Genomic DNA, 20,823 nt, shown 5'->3' with positions numbered 1-20,823 from the left:
TACGGATAGTCCAGTAGCGCAAAATCTGAGATAAACCTGGTGAGGCGGCCAGATCGGAACGTGAAGGTACGCATCTTTGATATCCAGGGATACTAGGACTTCCCCCTCCTCCAGACCCGAGCTCACCGCTCTCAGACACTCCATCTTGAATTTGAATTCCCTCAAGTATGGGTTCAATGACTTTAGGTTTAATATTGGCCTTACCGAACCATCCGGTACCACAAACAGGTTTGAGTAATAACCCTTGTGTTGTAGGTGAGGTGGAACTGGAACAATGACATTTGTTTGAACCAATTTTTGAATGGCATCCTGAAGATCGCACTTTCTGTCAGCGAATCTGGTAAGCCTAATTTGAAGAATCTGTGAGGTGGGAAATCTTGAAACTCCAGTCTGTACCCCTGGGCAACAATATCTCTTACCCAGGGGTCTGGGCATGATGACGCCCAGATGTGACTGAAATTTTTTAGTCTCGCTCCCACCTGCCCGATCTCCCGGCTGGGAGGTCCACCGTCATGCTGAAGATTTTGAGGAAGCAGAACCCGGTTTCTGTTCCTGAGAACCTGTTGGTGCAGGTTTTCTGGATTTCTCCGACCACCCCTAAAGAAAGTGGAAGGGGGTTTGGACTTCTTAACTTTCGTGGTCCGAAAGGACTGCAGTGTAGACGTAGGATAAGATTTCCGGTGGTGGTGTTGCTGAGGGAAGAAAGGTTGACTTACCCGCAGTTGCCATGGAGATCCACGCATCCAAATCGTCCCCAAACAGAGCCTGACCTGTGAAGGGTAGGTTCTCCACACTTTTCTTGGATTCTGCATCCACCGTCCATTGGCGTAGCCATAGTCCTCTGCGCGCCGAGACCGCCATGGAAGTAGCCCTTGCATTTAGCATGCCAAGGTCCTTCATGGCCTCCACCATGAAACCTGCAGAATCCTGTATGTGATGTAAAAAAAATTCAATGTCACTCCTATCCATAGTATCTAAGTCCTATAGTAATGTGCCTGACCACTTTACTATGGCCTTAGAAATCCACGCACAAGCAATAGTGGGCCTTAAAGCAACGCCAGTAGCCGTGTATAGTGATTTGAGCGTAGTCTAAATCTTGCAGTCAGCCGACTCTTTTAAGGCGGTTGAACCAGGGACAGGTAAAAACAACTTTTTAGACAATCTAGATACAGAAGTGTCTTTCTATCCTCTTCAGGGAAAGGGAAAGCAATGAGAATTCCTTCAGGGATCTGGAATTTCTGCTCTGGGTTTTCCCCAGGATTTTTCAAATAAAAAGTTTAACTCTTTAGAAGCAGGGGAGGTAAGCAAGGATTTCTTATTTTCGGTAAAATAATATTCCTCCTGCTCAGGTACCTTCTCAGAAACATGTAAAACATCCCTAATGGCTTCAATCATTATCTGCAACCCTCTAGCAAGGGATGCATCTCCCCCCTGCATATCCCAATCACCGTCCCCTGTATCAGAGTCGGTATCAGTGTCAACTTGCATTATCTGGGCAAGTGTACGTTTTTTCGGGTATGTAGGTGGAGTGTTTGAGGAAGTAGTGGGAGCTGAATACTTCAAACACTCTACAAAGTTTCTCAAAAACTACGTCTCTTTCTCAGTATGTGACATCCTTGTTGAAATCTGGGATATCATTCCCCTTAAAGAATCCTCCCATGGGGGTTTGGTTTCTGTAGGCTGAGAAAGTATATTGCAGTCCTGAGTACATGGGATAAACTCATCAGGAGAAGATAAACAATCTGCAGCACAGGACACAGAGTCCTTAGACATGGTAAAGTGGATACACACACACACACAGGAAAATGTCAGACACCGTTTCCCCCAGAGTACCTTCAGAGAGTCAGAGTATAAGGAGCCAGCCACACAGCGCCGCTGTAGGCAGTTATGATAAAAGCCTGGCGCTGACTAATTAACCTTAATAGGGTAATCAGTACTATAATCACGCCCCCCCCCCCCCCGTCTATAACACCCTGGTACTGCAGAGGTATGCTGGAGTTATGTGGAGGGCAGCGCTCCCTGTCAGCGTCTGTCTGTATGATCTGCAGGGAGAAAATGGCGCTGGTGAGTGCTAGATCCGCTCCGAAAGGAAGCCCCGTCACATGCAATGGCGCGCAGCTTCACGCACTAGTTGTTTATACTGGCCTGAGGTGTTTGTTGCTAACAGCAGGGATTAGCCCGTTAGCAGAGTGACCAGTTTAGGGTGAATTGCGCTGGCCCAGGACGCCCCTCAAGCGTATACCAGTCTATACCCCATGGTACTAAATGGAAACCCAGCATCCTCTAGGACGTAAGAGAAAATAGGATTTTGGTACTTACCAGGTAAATCCTTTTCTTTGAATCCATAGGGGGCACTGGAGTACTCTTGGGATATGGACGCTTTCCGCAGGAACAAGGCACTGAATATTCAAATTTAGAACTCTCCTCCCCTCCATATCCCAGAGTACCTCAGTGTTTTTTACCGAGCCGAACAGGAGCGATAGAGATGTTGACAATGGAGAATTACATATAACAGAACGGACAACATTAAAGTTGACACATAACGTGACCGACAACTAAACAGTTGGCACTATGACCGATAGAACTTGAAACTTGAACCAGTCGGTGAGAATGTGTTACCATAAGATCCCCCTGAACTTACCACAAACCAGGGAAAACTGCTCTGGGTGGGCGTCCAGTGCCCCCTATGGATTCAAAAAAAAGGATTTACCTGGTAAGTACCAAAATCCTATTTTCTTTTTCATCCACTAGGGGTCACTGGAGTACTCTTGGGACGTACCAAAGCTTCCCCCGTGGGCGGGAGAGCAGTTTGGCACTTGTAACACTAGGCGGCCAAAGCTAGATGCTGATGCCGCAAATGTATCAAACTTGTAAAAGCGCACAAACGTGTGCACTGATGACCAAGTAGCCGCACGGCAAAGCTGCGTCGTAGAAGCCCCACGACCAGCTGCCCACGAAGTTCCCACCGAACGTGTGGAATGAGCTGTTACTGATGTAGGCGGCTGTAACCTAGCATGAAGGTAAGCCTGACGTATGGTCAGTTTTATCCATCTGGATAAGGTCTGCTTAGAAGCTGGCCAACCCATCTTGGCAGCATCATAGAGAACAAACAACGTATCAGTCTTACGAACTGTAGACGTTCGGGATACATAAACGCGTAAAGCGCGTACCACATCCAAGGTTCCAGAATTTCCTGTCAACACAGGAACTACTATTGGTTGATTGATGTGAAAAGAGGACACTACCTTTGGTAGGAAAGCGGGATTCGTCCGAAGTTCCGCTCTGTCATCATGAAACACCAAATACGGTGGCTTGCATGACAAGGCACCCAAATCTGAAACACGCCTTGCTAAGGCTAGTAGAAAAATTGTTTTCCAAGTGAGAAACTTAATATCAACTTGTTGTAAGGGTTCAAATTATGAAGACTGTAAGAAATCTAAAACCAGATTCAAGTCCCATGGCGCTGTAGGTGGAATAAATGGAGGCTGTACTCTGAAGACACCTTGTAGAAAGGTGTGTACAGACGGCAATAGAGCCAATCGTCTTTGAAAGTAAATTGACAAAGCAGATACCTGCACCTTAAGTGTAGATAAACGCAGACCTCCATCTAACCCAGTCTGTAGAAATAACAAAACACGGGATAAACTTGAAAGATGATGTCGGAAACTTCCGATCTTCACACCAACCGAAATAGGCACGCCAAATTCTGTAATAATGAGCCGCCGTAACTGGCTTCCTAGCACGTAACATGGTTGGTATAACCGATTCTGGAATGCCCTCTCGTCTTAAGAGGGCGGTCTCAACAGCCACCCCGTCAAACGCAGACGCGCTAAATCGGGGTAAAGGAACGGACCCTGTTGTAACAGGTCCGGACATAGTGGGAGCGGCCAAGGATCGTCTGCGAGTAAACCGCGGAGATCCGAGAACCAAGCTCTCCGAGGCCAATGAGGCGCCACTAGTATGACTGTGGCGGACTCTCTTTTGATCCGTTTTAGCAACAGAGGGAGCAGCGGAAACGGTGGAAACAGGTACATGAGGCTGTACGGCCACGCGATTGTGAGAGCATCCATCACCACTGCCTTTGGATCTCGCGTTCTGGACACATACTGGGGCGTTTGGTGATTGTGGCGAGATGCCACCAGGTCCACTTGAGGGCAACCCCACCTCTGGACCAACATGTGAAACACTTCTGGATTTAATGCCCATTCTCCTGGATAAAAATCCCGACGGCTGAGATAATCCGTCTCCCAGTTGTCCACTCCCGGAATGAACACAGCCGACAATATCACTTGGTGATGCTCGGCCCAATTGAGGATCCGAGTTACTTCCCGCATTGCCAGGCGGCTTCTTGTTCCTCCTTGTTTGTTGATGTATGCGACCGCCGTCGTATTGTCTGACTGCACCTGGACAGGCCGAGACCGAAGTATGTGCACGGCTTGTCGCAGCGCATTGTAAATTGCCCGGGGTTCCAGGACATTTATAGACAGCAATCTTTCGTGATCCGCCCAGAGACCCTGGAGCTGACAATTTTGAACTACAGCTCCCAAACCTCTGAGACTCGCGCCCGTCGTTAGAATTATCCAATTCCGGGCGCCAAACCGTTTCCCAGCGGTTAGATTGTGTACTTTGAGCCACCAGAGTAGAGATACCCTTGCCCGTGGCAACAACACCCCCCAGTGGTGAATCTGCAGATGCGAGCCAGACCACTGTGCGAGCACATCCAGTTGAAAAGGACGTGAGTGAAATCTTCCGAACTGAAGCGCTTCGAAAGCCGCCACCATTGTGCCTAAGAGGCGAATGCACAAATGTACAGAGACTGTGTGTGGCTTGAGCACCAATTGAACCAGATGACGAATGATCTGCACTTTCTGTTCTGGTAGGTAAATTCTTTGATTTACCGTCTCGAGAATCATACCTAGGAATTGCAGTCGTTGAGACGGAATCAGATGTGATTTCTTGAAGTTGACAATCCAACCGTGCTGAACTAGTACATCGTACGTTAGCAACGCATGTCGGAGGAGCATCTGTTGAGACGGAGCTTTGATGAGCAGATCGTCCAAGTACGGAACTATTATCACTCCCAGGGATCTGAGATGAGCTATCATCACAGACATCACTTTGGTGAATACCCGAGGCGCTGACAAGAGGCCAAACGGTAGAGCCTGAAACTGGTAATGGTTCTGCCGTATCGCAAACCGCAAGAACCGCCGATGAGGTGGCCAAATCGGAATGTGTAAATACGCATCTTTGAGATCCAGCGCAATCATGAATTCCTGTGGCTCTAAACCTGCAATTACTGACCGCAGAGATTCCATCTTGAATCTGTATTAAGTGACGTACTGATTGAGGCCCTTCAAGTTCAATATTGGCCTGACCGAGCCATCCGGCTTTGGTACCACAAACAGACTGGAATAATAACCCTGCCCTTGTTGGTGTACAGGGACCAGAACCAAAACTGCTGACTCCAGCAGAGACTGAATGGCAATTTGCAGAACCGCCCTTTTGTCGTCCGACACAGGCAGTCCTGTCTTGAAAAACCGCAGTGGCGGGAGACAGTCGAACTCTATTTTGTAACCTTTTAACACTAAATTGCGGATCCACCCATCTGTGGACGTCTGGAACCACGCCAAATGGAACGTCTGAAGGCGTGCTCCCACAATTGGAGATCCAAGATGGGCTGGGAGTCCGTCATGCCACTGGCTTGTCTGTGACCTTAGCGTCTTGACGACTGGCGTTGGTTTGTTGGAAACCAGGCCCCCGACCTAGTCTACCGGGCGTGGCTGGTCCTCTACCACGGCCGCGAAAGGGCTGAGGCCGAAAGGATTTGAACGCCGGGCCCGAGTATTTCCGTCTAGGTACCGTTGGAGGCAATGGTAAGAAAACAGACTTACCTCCCGTGGCCTCAGCAATCAATTTCTCCAATTCAGGACCAAACAATTTCTCGCCACTGTAAGGTAACGCCTCTATTCCTCGTTTGACCTCTGCCTCCGCTTGCCAAGAGCGCAGCCAGAGTGCTCGTCGTGCTGTAACTAGCGAAGATGAAAGGCGAGAAGTGAGCTGACAGACGTCAGTAGAAGCTGTACATATATAATCAGCAGCTTCCCAGATTTGATCAGCGAGAAGTACAAGGTGATCGTCATGTAGGGCAGACTTGAGTTCTGTTATCCATACCATGAGCGCCTTAGTTACCCAAATGCCAACCAACCCAGGTCTAAGCAACACTCCTGCTGCTATATACATGGATTTTAGCATAGCTAAACGGTCTGAAGGGTCTTTAAGCGTAGTAGCCGTTGGGACTGGTATGGTTAATTTCTTTGTAAGTTTAGACACAGACAAAGCCACCAATGGCGGATTCTCCCATGTAGCTGTCACAGACTCTGGAAACGGGTAACTAGACTTAAATCTGCGAGGTATAGAAAACCGTTTATCCGGATTCTTTCGTGTTTCCAGTAACATCTTATTAAGAGTTTCCGAAACAGGAAAACACATCGGAGTCCTCTGTCGTTTAGCAAAGACGACTTCATCATTTGTCAGAGGCTCCTCAGTTTCTGTAAACTTCAGAGACTGACGCACCGCTCTGATGAGATTATCAATGCCTGGGCTGTCAAAATCTTCACTATCTGACTGCTGGTCTACTTCGCCCTACTCACCGTCATCTTGCGCACTGAGGTCTGGCATAGAATTGTCAGAATGCAACATAGCAGAAACTGGTAAATCATAAGATAAATTAAATTTATCCCTACTACCCAAAATGGACTTGGACTTTTTGCAAGGCTGAGACCCTTCCGGTAGCCCTAGTGGTCTCACCCTAGACTCAGATCTTGCCGCTTTCCGCTCCTGTCGAGCGGCGGCCAATTCTGATTGCAATCCAGCCATGACATCTGCTAGCATAGCCCATGGAGGCTCCGGGGATGAAACCGCAGCAGAAATCGTATTCGTAGCTGAATCCACAAAACATACTGTACATGTGGTAGATCCATCCGGTAACACACTCTTACAGACATGGCAACTGCTTTTTTGGTTTTGCTGGTGCCTTACTCATTATGCAGACAGACAACACAATATACAAAGACAGACAACTTGCACGACTTAGTAAAATAGTACTAAGGTGTCTCATATTATATATATATATATATATATATATATATATATATATATATATATATATATATATATATATATAAAAATAAGAATTTACTTACCGATAATTCTATTTCTCGTAGTCCGTAGTGGATGCTGGTAACTCCGTAAGGACCATGGGGAATAGCGGCTCCGCAGGAGACTGGGCACAAAAGTAAAAGCTTTCTGACTAGCTGGTGTGCACTGGCTCCTCCCCCAAGCCTCAGTTAGGATACTGTGCCCGGACGAGCGTACATAATAAGGAAGGATCTTGAATCCCGGGTAAGACTCATACCAGCCACACCAATCACACCGTACAACTTGTGATCTGAACCCAGTTAACAGTATGATAAACGTAGGAGCCTCTGAAAAGATGGCTCACAACAATAAACAACCCGATTTTTGTAACAATAACTATATACAAGTATTGCAGACAATCCGCACTTGGGATGGGCGCCCAGCATCCACTACGGACTACGAGAAATAGAATTATCGGTAAGTAAATTCTTATTTTCTCTGACGTCCTAGTGGATGCTGGGAACTCCGTAAGGACCATGGGGATTATACCAAAGCTCCCAAACGGGCGGGAGAGTGCGGATGACTCTGCAGCACCGAATGAGAGAACTCCAGGTCCTCCTCAGCCAGGGTATCAAATTTGTAAAATTTAGCAAACGTGTTTGCCCCTGACCAAGTAGCTGCTCGGCAAAGTTGTAAAGCCGAGACCCCTCGGGCAGCCGACCAAGATGAGCCCACTTTCCTTGTGGAATGGGCTTTTACAGATTTTGGCTGTGGCAGGCCTGCCACAGAATGTGCAAGCTGAATTGTACTACAAATCCAACGAGCAATCGTCTGCTTAGAAGCAGGAGCACCCAGCTTGTTGGGTGCATACAGGATAAACAGCGAGTCAGATTTTCTGACTCCAGCCGTCCTGGAAACATATTTTCAGGGCCCTGACTACGTCCAGCAACTTGGAGTCCTCCAAGTCCCTAGTAGCCGCAGGCACCACAATAGGCTGGTTCATGTGAAACGCTGAAACCACCTTAGGGAGAAATTGAGGGCGAGTCCTCAGTTCTGCCCTGTCTGAATGAAAAATTAGGTAAGGGCTTTTATATGACAAAGCCGCCAATTCTGAGACACGCCTGGCTGAAGCCAGGGCTAACAGCATGACCACTTTCCATGTGAGATATTTCAATTCCACAGTGGTGAGTGGTTCAAACCAATGTGATTTTAGGAGACTCAACACTACATTGAGATCCCAAGGTGCCACTGGAGGCACAAAAGGAGGCTGTATATGCAGTACCCCTTTGACAAACGTCTGAACTTCAGGCACTGAAGCCAGTTCTTTTTGGAAGAAGATCGACAGGGCCGAAATTTGAACCTTAATGGACCCTAATTTTAGGCCCATAGATAGTCCTGTTTGCAGGAAATGCAGGAAACGACCCAGTTGAAATTCCTCTGTAGGGGCCTTCTTGGCCTCACACCACGCAACATATTTTCGCCAAATGCGGTGATAATGTTTTGCGGTTACATCCTTCCTGGCCTTGACCAGGGTAGGGATGACTTCATCTGGAATGCCTTTTTCCTTCAGGATCCGGCGTTCAACCTCCATGCCGTCAAACGCAGCCGCGGTAAGTCTTGGAACAGACAAGGTCCCTGCTGGAGCAGGTCCTTCCTTAGAGGTAGAGGCCACGGGTCCTCTGTGAGCATCTCTTGAAGTTCCGGGTACCAAGTCCTTCTTGGCCAATCCGGAGCCACGAGTATAGTTCTTACTCCTCTCCGTCTTATAATTCTCAATACCTTGGGTATGAGAGGCAGAGGAGGGAACACATACACTGACTGGTACACCCACGGTGTTACCAGAGCATCCACAGCTATTGCCTGAGGGTCCCTTGACCTGGCGCAATACCTGTCTAGTTTTTTGTTGAGGCGGGACGCCATCATGTCCACCTTTGGTTTTTCCCAACGGTTTACAATCATGTGGTAGACTTCTGGATGAAGTCCCCACTCTCCCGGGTGGAGGTCGTGTCTGCTGAGGAAGTCTGCTTCCCAGTTGTCCACTCCCGGAATGAACACTGCCGACAGTGCTATCACATGATTTTCCGCCCAGCGAAGAATCCTTGCAGCTTCTGCCATTGCCCTACTGCTTCTTGTGCCGCCCTGTCTGTTTACGTGGGCGACTGCCGTGATGTTGTCCGATTGGATCAATACCGACTGACCCTGAAGCAGAGGCCTTGCTTGGCTTAGGGCATTGTAAATTGCCCTTAGTTCCAGGATATTTATGTGAAGAGACGTTTCCATGCTTGACCACAAGCCCTGGAAATTTCTTCCCTGTGTGACTGCTCCCCAGCCTCTCAGGCTGGCATCCGTGGTCACCAGAATCCAGTCCTGAATGCCGAATCTGCGGCCCTCTAGAAGATGAGCACTCTGCAACCACCACAGGAGAGACACCCTTGTCCTTGGAGATAGGGTTATCCGCTGATGCATCTGAAGATGCGATCCGGACCATTTGTCCAGCAGATCCCACTGAAAAGTTCTTGCATGGAATCTTCCGAATGGAATCGCTTCGTAAGAAGCCACCATCTTTCCCAGGACCCTTGTGCATTGATGCACTGACACTTGTCCTGGTTTCAGGAGGTTCCTGACTAGCTCGGATAACTCCCTGGCCTTCTCCTCCGGGAGAAACACCTTTTTCTGGACTGTGTCCAGAAACATCCCTAGGAACAGTAGACGTGTTGTTGGAATCAGCTGCGATTTTGGAATATTTAGAATCCACCCGTGCTGACGTAGCACCACCTGAGATAGTGCTACTCCGACCTCTAACTGTTCCCTGGATCTTGCCCTTATCAGGAGATCGTCCAAGTAAGGGATAATTAAGACGCCTTTTCTTCGAAGAAGAATCATCATTTCGGCCATTACCTTGGTAAAGACCCGTGGTGCCGTGGACAATCCAAACGGCAGCGTCTGAAACTGATAATGACAGTTCTGTACCACAAACCTGAGGTACCCTTGGTGAGAAGGGTAGATTGGGACATGGAGATAAGCATCTTTGATGTCCAGAGACACCATATAGTCCCCTTCTTCCAGGTTCGCTATCACTGCTCTGAGTGATTCCATCTTGAATTTGAACCTTTTTATGTAAGTGTTCAATGATTTCAGATTTAAAATCGGTCTCACCGAGCCGTCCGGCTTCGGTACCACAAACAGCGTGGAATAATACCCCTTTCCCTGTTGTAGGAGGGGTACCTTGATTATCCCCTGCTGGGAATACAGCTTGTGAATAGCTTCTAGGAAGACGTTGGTAGAGCAGACTTCAGGAACCGGCGAGGGGGAGACGTCTCGAATTCCAATTTGTACCCCTGTGATACCACCTGCAGGATCCAGGGGTCCACTTGCGAGTGAGCCCACTGCGCGTTGAAATTTTTGAGACGGGCCCCCACCGTGCCTGAGTCCGCTTGTAAAGCCCCAGCGTCATGCTGAAGACTTGGCAGAAGCGGGGGAGGGCTTCTGATCCTGGGAAGAGGCTGCCTGCTGCAGTCTTTTTCCCCTTCCTCTGCCCCGGGGCAGAAATGAGTGGCCTTTTGCCCGCTTGCCCTTATGGGGACGAAAGGACTGAGTTTGAAAAGACGGTGTCTTTTTCTGCTAAGAGGTGACCTGGGGTAAAAAGGTGGATTTCCCAGCCGTCGCCGTGGCCACCAGGTCTGACAGACCGACCCCAAATAACTCCTCCCCTTTATACGGCAAAACTTCCATATGCCGTTTGGAATCCGCATCACCTGACCACTGTCGTGTCCATAAACTTCTTCTGGCAGAAATGGACAACGCACTTACTCTTGATGCCAGGGTGCAAATATCCCTCTGTGCATCTCGCATATATAGTAATGCATCCTTTAAATGCTCTATAGTCAATAATATACTGTCCCTATCCAGGGTATCAATATTTTCAGTCAGGGAATCCGACCAAGCCACTCCAGCGCTGCACATCCAGGCTGAGGCGATTGCTGGTCGTAGTATAACACCAGTATGTGTGTATATACCTTTTAGGATATTTTCCAGCTTTCTATCAGCTGGTTCCTTGAGGGCGGCCGTATCAGGAGACGGTAACGCCACTTGTTTTGATAAGCGTGTGAGCGCCTTATCTACCCTAGGGGGTGTTTCCCAACGCGCCCTAACCTCTGGCGGGAAAGGGTATAATGCCAATAATTTATTAGAAATCAGCAGTTTATCAGGGGAAACCCACGCTTTGTCACACACCTCATTTAATTCATCTGATTCAGGAAAAACTATGGGTAGTTTTTTCACACCCCACATAATACCCCTTTTTGTGGTACTTGTAGTATCAGAAATGTTCAAAGCCTCCTTCATTGCCGTGATCATGTAACGTGTGGCCCTACTGGACATTACGTTTGTCTCGTCACCGTCGACACTGGAGTCAGTATCCGTGTCTGGGTCTGTGTCGACCATCTGAGGTAACGGGCGCTTTAGAGCCCCTGACGGTGTTTGAGACGCCTGGACAGGCACTAACAGATTTGCCGGCTGTCTCATGTCGTCAACAGTTTTTTGCAAAGTGCTGACACTGTCACGTAATTCCTTCCATACTACCATCCAGTCAGGTGTCGACTCCCTAGGGGGTGACATCACTATTACAGGCAATTGCTCCACCTCCACATCATTTTCCTCCTCATACATGTCGACACAATCGTACCGACACACAGCACACACACAGGGAATGCTCTGATAGAGGACAGGACCCCACGAGCCCTTTGGGGAGACAGAGGGAGAGTTTGCCAGCACACACCAGAGCGCTATATATATGCAGGGATAACCTTATATAAGTGTTTCTCCCTTCTATAGCTGCTGTATATGTATTTTCTGCCAATTAGTGCCCCCCCTCTCGTTTTACCCTGATTCTGTAGCAGGACTGCAGGGGAGAGTCAGGGAGCCGTCCTTCCAGTGGAGCTGTGAGGGAAAATGGCGCTTGTGTGCTGAGGAGATAGGCTCTGCCCCCTTTTCGGCTGTCTTTTCTCCCGCTTTTTTCTAGGAAAACTGGCAGGGGTTAAATGCATCCATATAGCCCAGGAGCTATATGTGATGCATTTCTTTAGCCATATAAGGTTTAAAACATGTTTTATTGCGTCTCAGGGCGCTCCCCCCCAGCGCCCTGCACCCTCAGTGACCGGAGTGTGAAGTGTGCTGAGAGCAATGGCGCACAGCTGCAGTGCTGTGCGCTACCTTATTGAAGACAGGAACGTCTTCTGCCGCCGATTTTTCCGGACCTCTTCGCTCTTCTGGCTCTGTAAGGGGGCCGGCGGCGCGGCTCCGGGACCCATCCAGGCTGAACCTGTGATCGTCCCTCTGGAGCTAATGTCCAGTAGCCAAGAAGCCCAATCCACTCTGCATGCAGGTGAGTTCGCTTCTTCTCCCCTTAGTCCCACGATGCAGTGAGCCTGTTGCCAGCAGGTCTCACTGAAAATAAAAAAACCTATTTAAAACTTTTACTCTAAGCAGCTCTGGAGAGCTACCTAGCATGCACCCTTCTCGGCCGGTCACAAAAATCTAACTGAGGCTTGGAGGAGGGTCATAGGGGGAGGAGCCAGTGCACACCAGCTAGTCAGAAAGCTTTTACTTTTGTGCCCAGTCTCCTGCGGAGCCGCTATTCCCCATGGTCCTTACGGAGTTCCCAGCATCCACTAGGACGTCAGAGAAATATATATATATATATATATATATCTATCTATCTATCTCTCTGGCCAAGTGCAGTACACGTGGCCAGTACTATATGAAATCTGATCCCAAATTCCCACTAACACCACTGCGCCTCCGGTGGAGTAGAGATGTAGTACAGGAACGTTCTGGAATCACAACAGGAAGACAGGAAGCATGGTTAAAATGGCCCCCATGCCTCACAGTGCAGGGTATATTTAACAAGTGCAGCCAACCCGTTAATATAGGCTTAACAGCCTATTTCATTAATGTCACCCTTTTGCAGCCCTCCGCTAATGTGTATCCTCCCCCCCCCCCCCTTCTGCTCCCTCCCCCGTGGCCCGTGTACCGCTGTCTGAGCGGGAGTTACCGGGGAGCGGGTACCCGCGATCGGGTGCAGGGAGCACTGTAATGGAGAGCGGTCCTGCAGCGGCGGCCGGCGGGTGTGAGCGGCGGCCGGCGGGTGTGAGCGGTGGAGGAGCACGTTGCGCTGATCAGAGCGGTTGCCGGGGCGGCCAGTTAGGAGAGGCGGGTGCGGGCGCAGCTTCTGTGAACATTGTCCCCACACAGCGGGGCGGCAGCGTGCGCTGACTGCCCCGTCCCCCCAGCATACCTGACTCCAGAAGCGATGGCTGTGACAGGGCTTCTATCTGTAAGCTCCATCCAGCTGTAGCAGCAGTCAGTGAGTGAGCTGCGTGTGGCTGTGAGGGTGCTCTTTGTGAGGACCGACACGCCATTCGCTGCTCCGTGCAGGGGCACTATCCCGGACCCACGTTTTTACAGAAACTGGGAAGGATGTGCTGTTTGTACAAAAAGTAAAAGTGAGAAGAAGAAAAAAAAAAACACATTCAAAAGTAGTGTGGAGAACTCCCACCAGCCTTGTTGCTACGAGGAGCACAGAAAAAACACTGAGGTACTCTGGGATATGGAGGGGAGGAGAGTTCTAAATTTGAATATTCAATGCCTTGTTCCTGCGGAAACCGTCCATATCCCAAGAGTACTTCAGTGACCCCTAGTGGATGAAAAAGAAATTAACTTTTAAAACAAGTACTCATAACAGAAATAAAAAAGCTAAATTGCATATTTAGTAATACAGGTTGAGTATCCCATATCCAAATATTCCGAAATACGGAATATTCCGAAATACGGACTTTTTTGAGCGAGAGTGAGATTGTGAAACCTTTGTTTTTTGATGGCTCAATGTACACAAACTTTGTTTAATACACAAAGTTATTAAAAATATTGTAATAAATGACCTTCAGGCTATGTGTATAAGGTGTATATGAAACATAAATAAATTGTGAGAATGTACACACACTTTGTTTAATGCACAAAGTTATAAAAAATATTGGCTAAAATTACCTCCTGGCTGTGTGTATAAGGTGTATATGTAACACAAATGCATTCTGTGCTTAGATTTAGGCCCCATCACCTTGATATCTCATTATGGTATGCAATTATTCCAAAATACGGAAAAATCCCATATCCAAAATACCTCTGGTCCCAAGCATTTTGGATAAGGGAGACTCAACCTGTATAGTCATACTGTACTTGGGAGTGCATAATTTAGCATTTCAATATAAGGCTTTTTATTCTACATGCCTTAGAAGCAATTAGAACACCAATGCTAGAGAACAAAAAGATTGCATAGAATGAATGACTATCATTTCAAGTTTGCCAAGAAAAATGAAATACAGGTTGAGTATCCCTTATCCAAAATGCTTGGGACCAGAGGTATTTGGATATCGGATTTTTCCGTATTTTGGAATAATTGCATACCATAATGAGATATCATGGTGATGGGACCTAAATATAAGCACAGAATGCATTTATGTTACATATACACCTTATATACACATACTGAAGGTTATTTTAGACAATATTTTTTATAACTTTGTGCATTAAACAAAGTGTGTATACATTCACACAATTAATTTATGTTTCATATACACCTTATACACAGCCTAAGGTCATTTAATACAATATTTTTAATAACTTTGTGTATTAAACAAAGTTTGTGTACATTGAGCCATCAAAAAAATAAGATTTTACTCACCGGTAAATCTATTTCTCGTAGTCCGTAGTGGATGCTGGGAACTCCGTAAGGACCATGGGGAATAGACGGGCTCCGCAGGAGACTGGGCACTCTAAAAGAAAGATTAGGTACTATCTGGTGTGCACTGGCTCCTCCCTCTATGCCCCTCCTCCAGACCTCAGTTAGGATACTGTGCCCGGAAGAGCTGACACAATAAGGAAGGATTTTGAATCCCGGGTAAGACTCATACCAGCCACACCAATCACACCGTATAACTCGTGATACTATACCCAGTTAACAGTATGAAATATAACTGAGCCTCTCAACAGATGGCTCAACAATAACCCTTTAGTTAAGCAATAACTATATACAAGTATTGCAGACAATCCGCACTTGGGATGGGCGCCCAGCATCCACTACGGACTACGAGAAATAGATTTACCGGTGAGTAAAATCTTATTTTCTCTGACGTCCTAGTGGATGCTGGGAACTCCGTAAGGACCATGGGGATTATACCAAAGCTCCCAAACGGGCGGGAGAGTGCGGATGACTCTGCAGCACCGAATGAGAGAACTCAAGGTCCTCCTCAGCCAGGGTATCAAATTTGTAGAATTTAGCAAACGCGTTTGCCCCTGACCAAGTTGCAGCTCGGCAAAGTTGTAAAGCAGAGACCCCTCGGGCAGCCACCCAAGATGAGCCCACTTTCCTTGTGGAATGGGCTCTTACTGATTTAGGATGCGGCAATCCAGCCGCAGAATGCGCCAGCTGAATTGTGCTACAAATCCAGCGAGCAATAGTCTGCTCAGAAGCAGGAGTACCTAGTTTGTTGGGTGCCTACAGGATAAAAAGCGAGTCAGTTTTCCTGACTCCAGCCGTCCTGGAAACAAATTTTCAAGGCCCTGACTACGTCCAGTAACTTGGAATCTTCCAAGCCCCTAGTAGCCGCAGGCACTACAATAGGTTGGTTCAAGTGAAAAGCTGATACCACCTTAGGGAGAAACTGGGGACGAGTCCTCAATTCTGCCCTATCCATATGGAAAATCAGATAAGGGCTTTTACATGACAAAGCCGCCAATTCTGACACACGCCTGGCCGAAGCCAAGGCCAATAACATGACCACTTTCCACGTGAGATATTTCAAATCCACAGTTTTAAGTGGCTCAAACCAATGTGATTTCAGGAAACTCAACACCACGTTGAGATCCCAAGGTGCCAAAGGAGGCACAAAAGGGGCTGAATATGTAGCACTCCCTTTACAAATGTCTGAACTTCAGGCAGTGAAGCCAGTTCTTTCTGGAAGAAAATCGACAGAGCCGAAATCTGGACCTTAATGGAACCCAATTTTTAGGCCCATAGTCACTCCCGACTGTAGAAAGTGCAGAAAACGACCCAGCTGAAATTCCTCTGTAGGGGCCTTCCTGGCCTCACACCACGCAACATATTTTCGCCAAATACGGTGATAATGGTTTGCGGTTACTTCTTTCCTGGCTTTTATCAGCGTAGGAATGACTTCCTCCGGAATGCCCTTTTCCTTTAGGATCCGGAATTCAACCGCCATGCCGTCAAACGCAGCCGCGGGAAGTCTTGGAACAGACAGGGCCCCTGCTGTAACAGATCCTGTCTGAGCGGTAGAGGCCATGGGTCCTCTGATATCATTTCTTGAAGTTCTGGGTACCAAGCTCTTCTTGGCCAATCCGGAACCACGAGTATCGTTCTTACTCCTCGCCTTCTTATTATTCTTAGTACCTTTGGTATGAGAGGCAGAGGAGGGAACACATAAACCGACTGGTACACCCACGGTGTCACTAGAGCGTCCACAGCTATCGCCTGAGGGTCCCTTGAACTGGCGCAATATCTCTTTAGCTTTTTGTTGAGGCGGGACGCCATCATGTCCACCTGTGGCCTTTCCCAACGGTTTACCAACAGTTTGAAGACTTCTGGATGAAGTCCCCACTCTCCCGGGTGTAGGTCGTGTCTGCTGAGGAAGTCTGCTTCCCAGTTGCCCACTCCCGGAATGAACACTGCTGACAGTGCCAAGATGTGATTTTCCGCCCATCGGAGAATCCTTGTGGCTTCTGCCACGCCATCCTGCTTCTTGTGCCGCCCTGTCGGTTTACATGGGCGACTGCCGTGATGTTTTCTGATTGGATCAGTACCGGCTGGTTTTGAAGCAGAGGTCTTGCCTGACTTAGGGCATTGTAAATGGCCCTCAGTTCCAGAATATTTATGTATAGGGACGACTCCTGACTTGACCAAAGTCCTTGGAAAAAATTTTCCCTGTGTGACTGCCCCCCAGCCTCGAAGGCTGGCATCCGTGATCACCAGGACCCAGTCCTGTATGCCGAATCTGCGGCCCTCTAGAAGATGAGCACTCTGCAGCCACCACAGCAGAGACACCCTTGTCCTTGGAGACAGGGTTATCAGCCAATGCATCTGAAGATGCGATCCCGTCCAAGAGGTCCCACTGAAAAGTTCTTGCATGGAACCTGCAAAATGGAACTGCTTCGCAGGAAGCTACCATTTTTTCCAGGACTCGCGTGCATTGATGCACCGACACCTGTTTTGGTTTCAGGAGGCCTCTGACTAGAGATGACAGCTCCTTGGCTTTCTCCTGCGGGAGAAACACTTTTTTCTGTTGTGTGTCCAGAACCACCCCCAGGAACAGTAGATGCGTCGTAGGAACCAGCTGCGACTTTGGAATATTCAGAATCCAGCCGTGCTGTTGTAGCACTTCCCGAGATAGTGCTACTCTGACAAACAACTGCTCCCTGGACCTCGCCTTTATAAGGAGATTGTCCAAGTACTGGATAATTCTTTCGGCCATTACCTTGGTAAATACCCTCGGTGCCGGGGACAGACCAACGGCAACGTCTGGAATTGGTAATGACAATTCTGTACCACAATTTTGAGGTACTCCTGGTGAGGAGGGTAAATAGGGACATGCAGGTAAGCATCCTTGATGTCCAGTGATACCCTGAAATTCTCCAGGCTTGCAATAATCGCCCTGAGCGATTCCATTTTGAACTTGAACCTTCGTATATAAGTGTTCAAGGATTTCAATTTTAGAATGGGTCTCACCGAACCGTCTGGTTTCGGTACCACAACATTTTTGGAATAGTAACCCCGGCCTTGTTGAAGGAGGGGTACCTTGATTTCACCTGCTGGAAGTACAGCTTGTGAATTGCCGCCAGTACTAACTCCCTATATCCGAGGGCAGCAGGCAAGGCTGATGTGAGGTAACAGCGAGGGGGAGTCGCCTCGAACTCCAGCTTGTATCCCTGTGATACTACTTGCAGAACCAAGTGATTCACCTGTGGGCAAGCCCACTGGTCCCTGAAGTTCCCGAGACGCGCCCCCACCGCACCTGTCTGTGGAGCCCCAGCATCATGCTGTGGACTCAGAGGAAGCGGGGGAGGATTTTTGATCCTGGGAACTGGCTGTCTGTGCAGCTTTTTCCTTCTTCCCTTGTGCAGAAAGGAAGCACCTTTGGCCCCCTTGCTTTTCTGAAGCCGAAAGGACTGTACCCGATAATACAGTGCTTTCTTAGGGTGTGAGGAAACCTGAGGTAGAAATTTTTCTTCCCAGCTGTTGCTGTGGATACAAGGTCCCAGAGACCATCCCCAAACAATTCCTCAACCTTATAAGGCATAATCTCCATGTGCCTTTTAAAGTCAACATCACCTGTCCACTGCCGGGTCTCTAATACCCTCCTGGCAGAATGGACCTTGCATTAATTCTGGACGCCAGCCGGCAAATATCCCTCTGTGCATCCCTCATATATAAGACTACGTCTTTAATATGCTCTATGTTAGCACCATATTCTCCCTGTCTAGGGTATTAATATTATCTGACAGGGTATCAGACCCTGCTGCAGCAGCACTATTCATGCTGAGGCAATTGCAGGTCTCAGTATAATACCTGAGTGTGTATATACAGACTTCAGGATAGCCTCCTGCTTTTTATCAGCAGGCTCCTTCAAAGTGGCCGTATCCTAAGATGGCAGTGCCACCTTTTATGACAAACGTGTGAGCGTCTTATCCACCCTAGGGGATATCTCCCAACGTGACCTATCCTCTGGCGGGAAAGGGTACGCCAGCAGTAATTTTTTTTAAATTACCAGTTTCTTATCGGGGGAACCCACGCTTCTTCACACACTTCATTCACTCATCTGATGGGGGAACAAAACACCGGCTGCTTTTTCTCCCCAAACATAAAACCCCTTTTATGTGGTACTTGGGTTAATGTCAGAAATATGTAACACAATTTTTATTGCCGAGATCATGCAACGGATGTTCCTAGTGGATTGTGTATATGTCTCAACCTCGTCGACACTGGAGTCAGACTCCGTGTCGACATCTGTGTCTACCATCTGAGGTAACGGGCGTTTTTTGAGCCCCTGATGGCCTTTGAGACGCCTGGGCAGGCGCGGGCTGAGAAGCCGGCTGTCCCACAGCTGTTACGTCATCCAGCCTTTTATGTAAGGAGTTGACACTGTCGGTTAATACCTTCCACCTATCCATCCACTCTGGTGTCGGCCCCACAGGGGGCGACATACCATTTATCGGCATCTGCTCCGCCTCCACATAAGCCTCCTCATCCAACATGTCGACACAGCCGTACCGACACACCGCACACACACAGGGAATGCTCTGACTGAGGACAGGACCCCACACAGCCCTTTGAGGAGACAGAGAGAGAGTATGCCAGCACACACCAGAGCGCTATATAATGTAGGGATAAACACTATCACTGAGTGAATTTTCCCCAATAGCTGCTTGTATAAACAATATTGCACCTAAATTTAGTGCCCCCCCTCTCTTTTTAACCCTTTGAGCCTGAAAACTACAGGGGAGAGCCTGGGGAGCTGTCTTCCAGCTACACTATGAAGAGAAAATGGCGCCAGTGTGCCGAGGGAGATAGCTCCGCCCCTTTTCGCGGACTTTTCTCCCGCTTTTTTATGGATTCTGGCAGGGGTAATTATCACATATATAGCCTCTGGGGCTATATATTGTGATTATTTTGCCAGCCAAGGTGTTTTTATTGCTGCTCAGGGCGCCCCCCCCCCCCCAGCGCCCTGCACCCTCAGTGACCGGAGTGTGAAGTGTGTATGAGGAGCAATGGCGCACAGCTGCAGTGCTGTGCGCTACCTTGGTGAAGACTGAAGTCTTCTGCCGCCGATTTTCCGGACCATCTTCATGCTTCTGGCTCTGTAAGGGGGACGGTGGCGCGGCTCCGGGAACGAACACCAAGGACGGGTCCTGCGGTCGATCCCTCTGGAGCTAATGGTGTCCAGTAGCCTAAGAAGCCCAAGCTAGCTGCAAGCAGGTAGGTTCGCTTCTTCTCCCCTTAGTCCCTCGTTGCAGTGAGCCTGTTGCCAGCAGGTCTCACTGTAAAATAAAAAACCTAACATATACTTTCTTTCTAGGAGCTCAGGAGAGCCCCTAGTGTGCATCCAGCTCGGCCGGGCACAGAAATCTAACTGAGGTCTGGAGAAGGGGCATAGAGGGAGGAGCCAGTGCACACCAGATAGTACCTAATCTTTCTTTTTGAGTGCCCAGTCTCCTGCGGAGCCCGTCAATTCCCCATGGTCCTTACGGAGTTCCCAGCATCCACTAGGACGTCAGAGAAACAAAGGTTTCACTATCTCACTCTTACTCAAAAAAGTCTGTATTTCGGAATATTTGGATATGGGATACTCAACCTGTACTATGCAATATTTTTCCATTCTATAGCTAATAACACAAAACTAGGAAATGGTTAAAGTACAACGACCTCGGCTTGATCCCAGCTTGATATTTTTTTCGGTGTGGACCCTGGTGTTTGGTCCGCAGTCTGATCCCATCGTCTCTTGCGCTTTGAAGATGGTTGGGAAGTAGCTGTAGCAGACGATCCATTGACCACTTTTAAATCACCAGATTTAGCTTTCTCTGCTAGCTGCTGATGGATTTCACGCTGTACAAGCAAAAAAA

The 20,823-nt window shown here is 48.3% G+C and overlaps 1 protein-coding gene across 2 annotated transcripts in view; it reads right to left on the bottom strand.

Moving 5' to 3' along the window:
* Positions 1–20,823, bottom strand: part of SF3B1 (splicing factor 3b subunit 1) — a 283,573-nt gene that overhangs the window by 196,888 nt on the left and 65,862 nt on the right. For both annotated transcript variants that reach the window (XM_063934087.1, XM_063934088.1), the window contains one exon: positions 20,624–20,806. In XM_063934087.1, coding sequence (XP_063790157.1) covers positions 20,624–20,806 — 183 coding nt within the window. The remainder of the gene's footprint in view (positions 1–20,623; positions 20,807–20,823) is intronic.

The sequence above is a fragment of the Pseudophryne corroboree genome, chromosome 7 (genome assembly GCF_028390025.1).
Source record: "Pseudophryne corroboree isolate aPseCor3 chromosome 7, aPseCor3.hap2, whole genome shotgun sequence".
Lineage (NCBI taxonomy): Eukaryota > Metazoa > Chordata > Amphibia > Anura > Myobatrachidae > Pseudophryne > Pseudophryne corroboree.
Note: the sequence above shows the minus strand (reverse complement) of the source record. Positions and strands in the feature narration are given on the sequence as shown.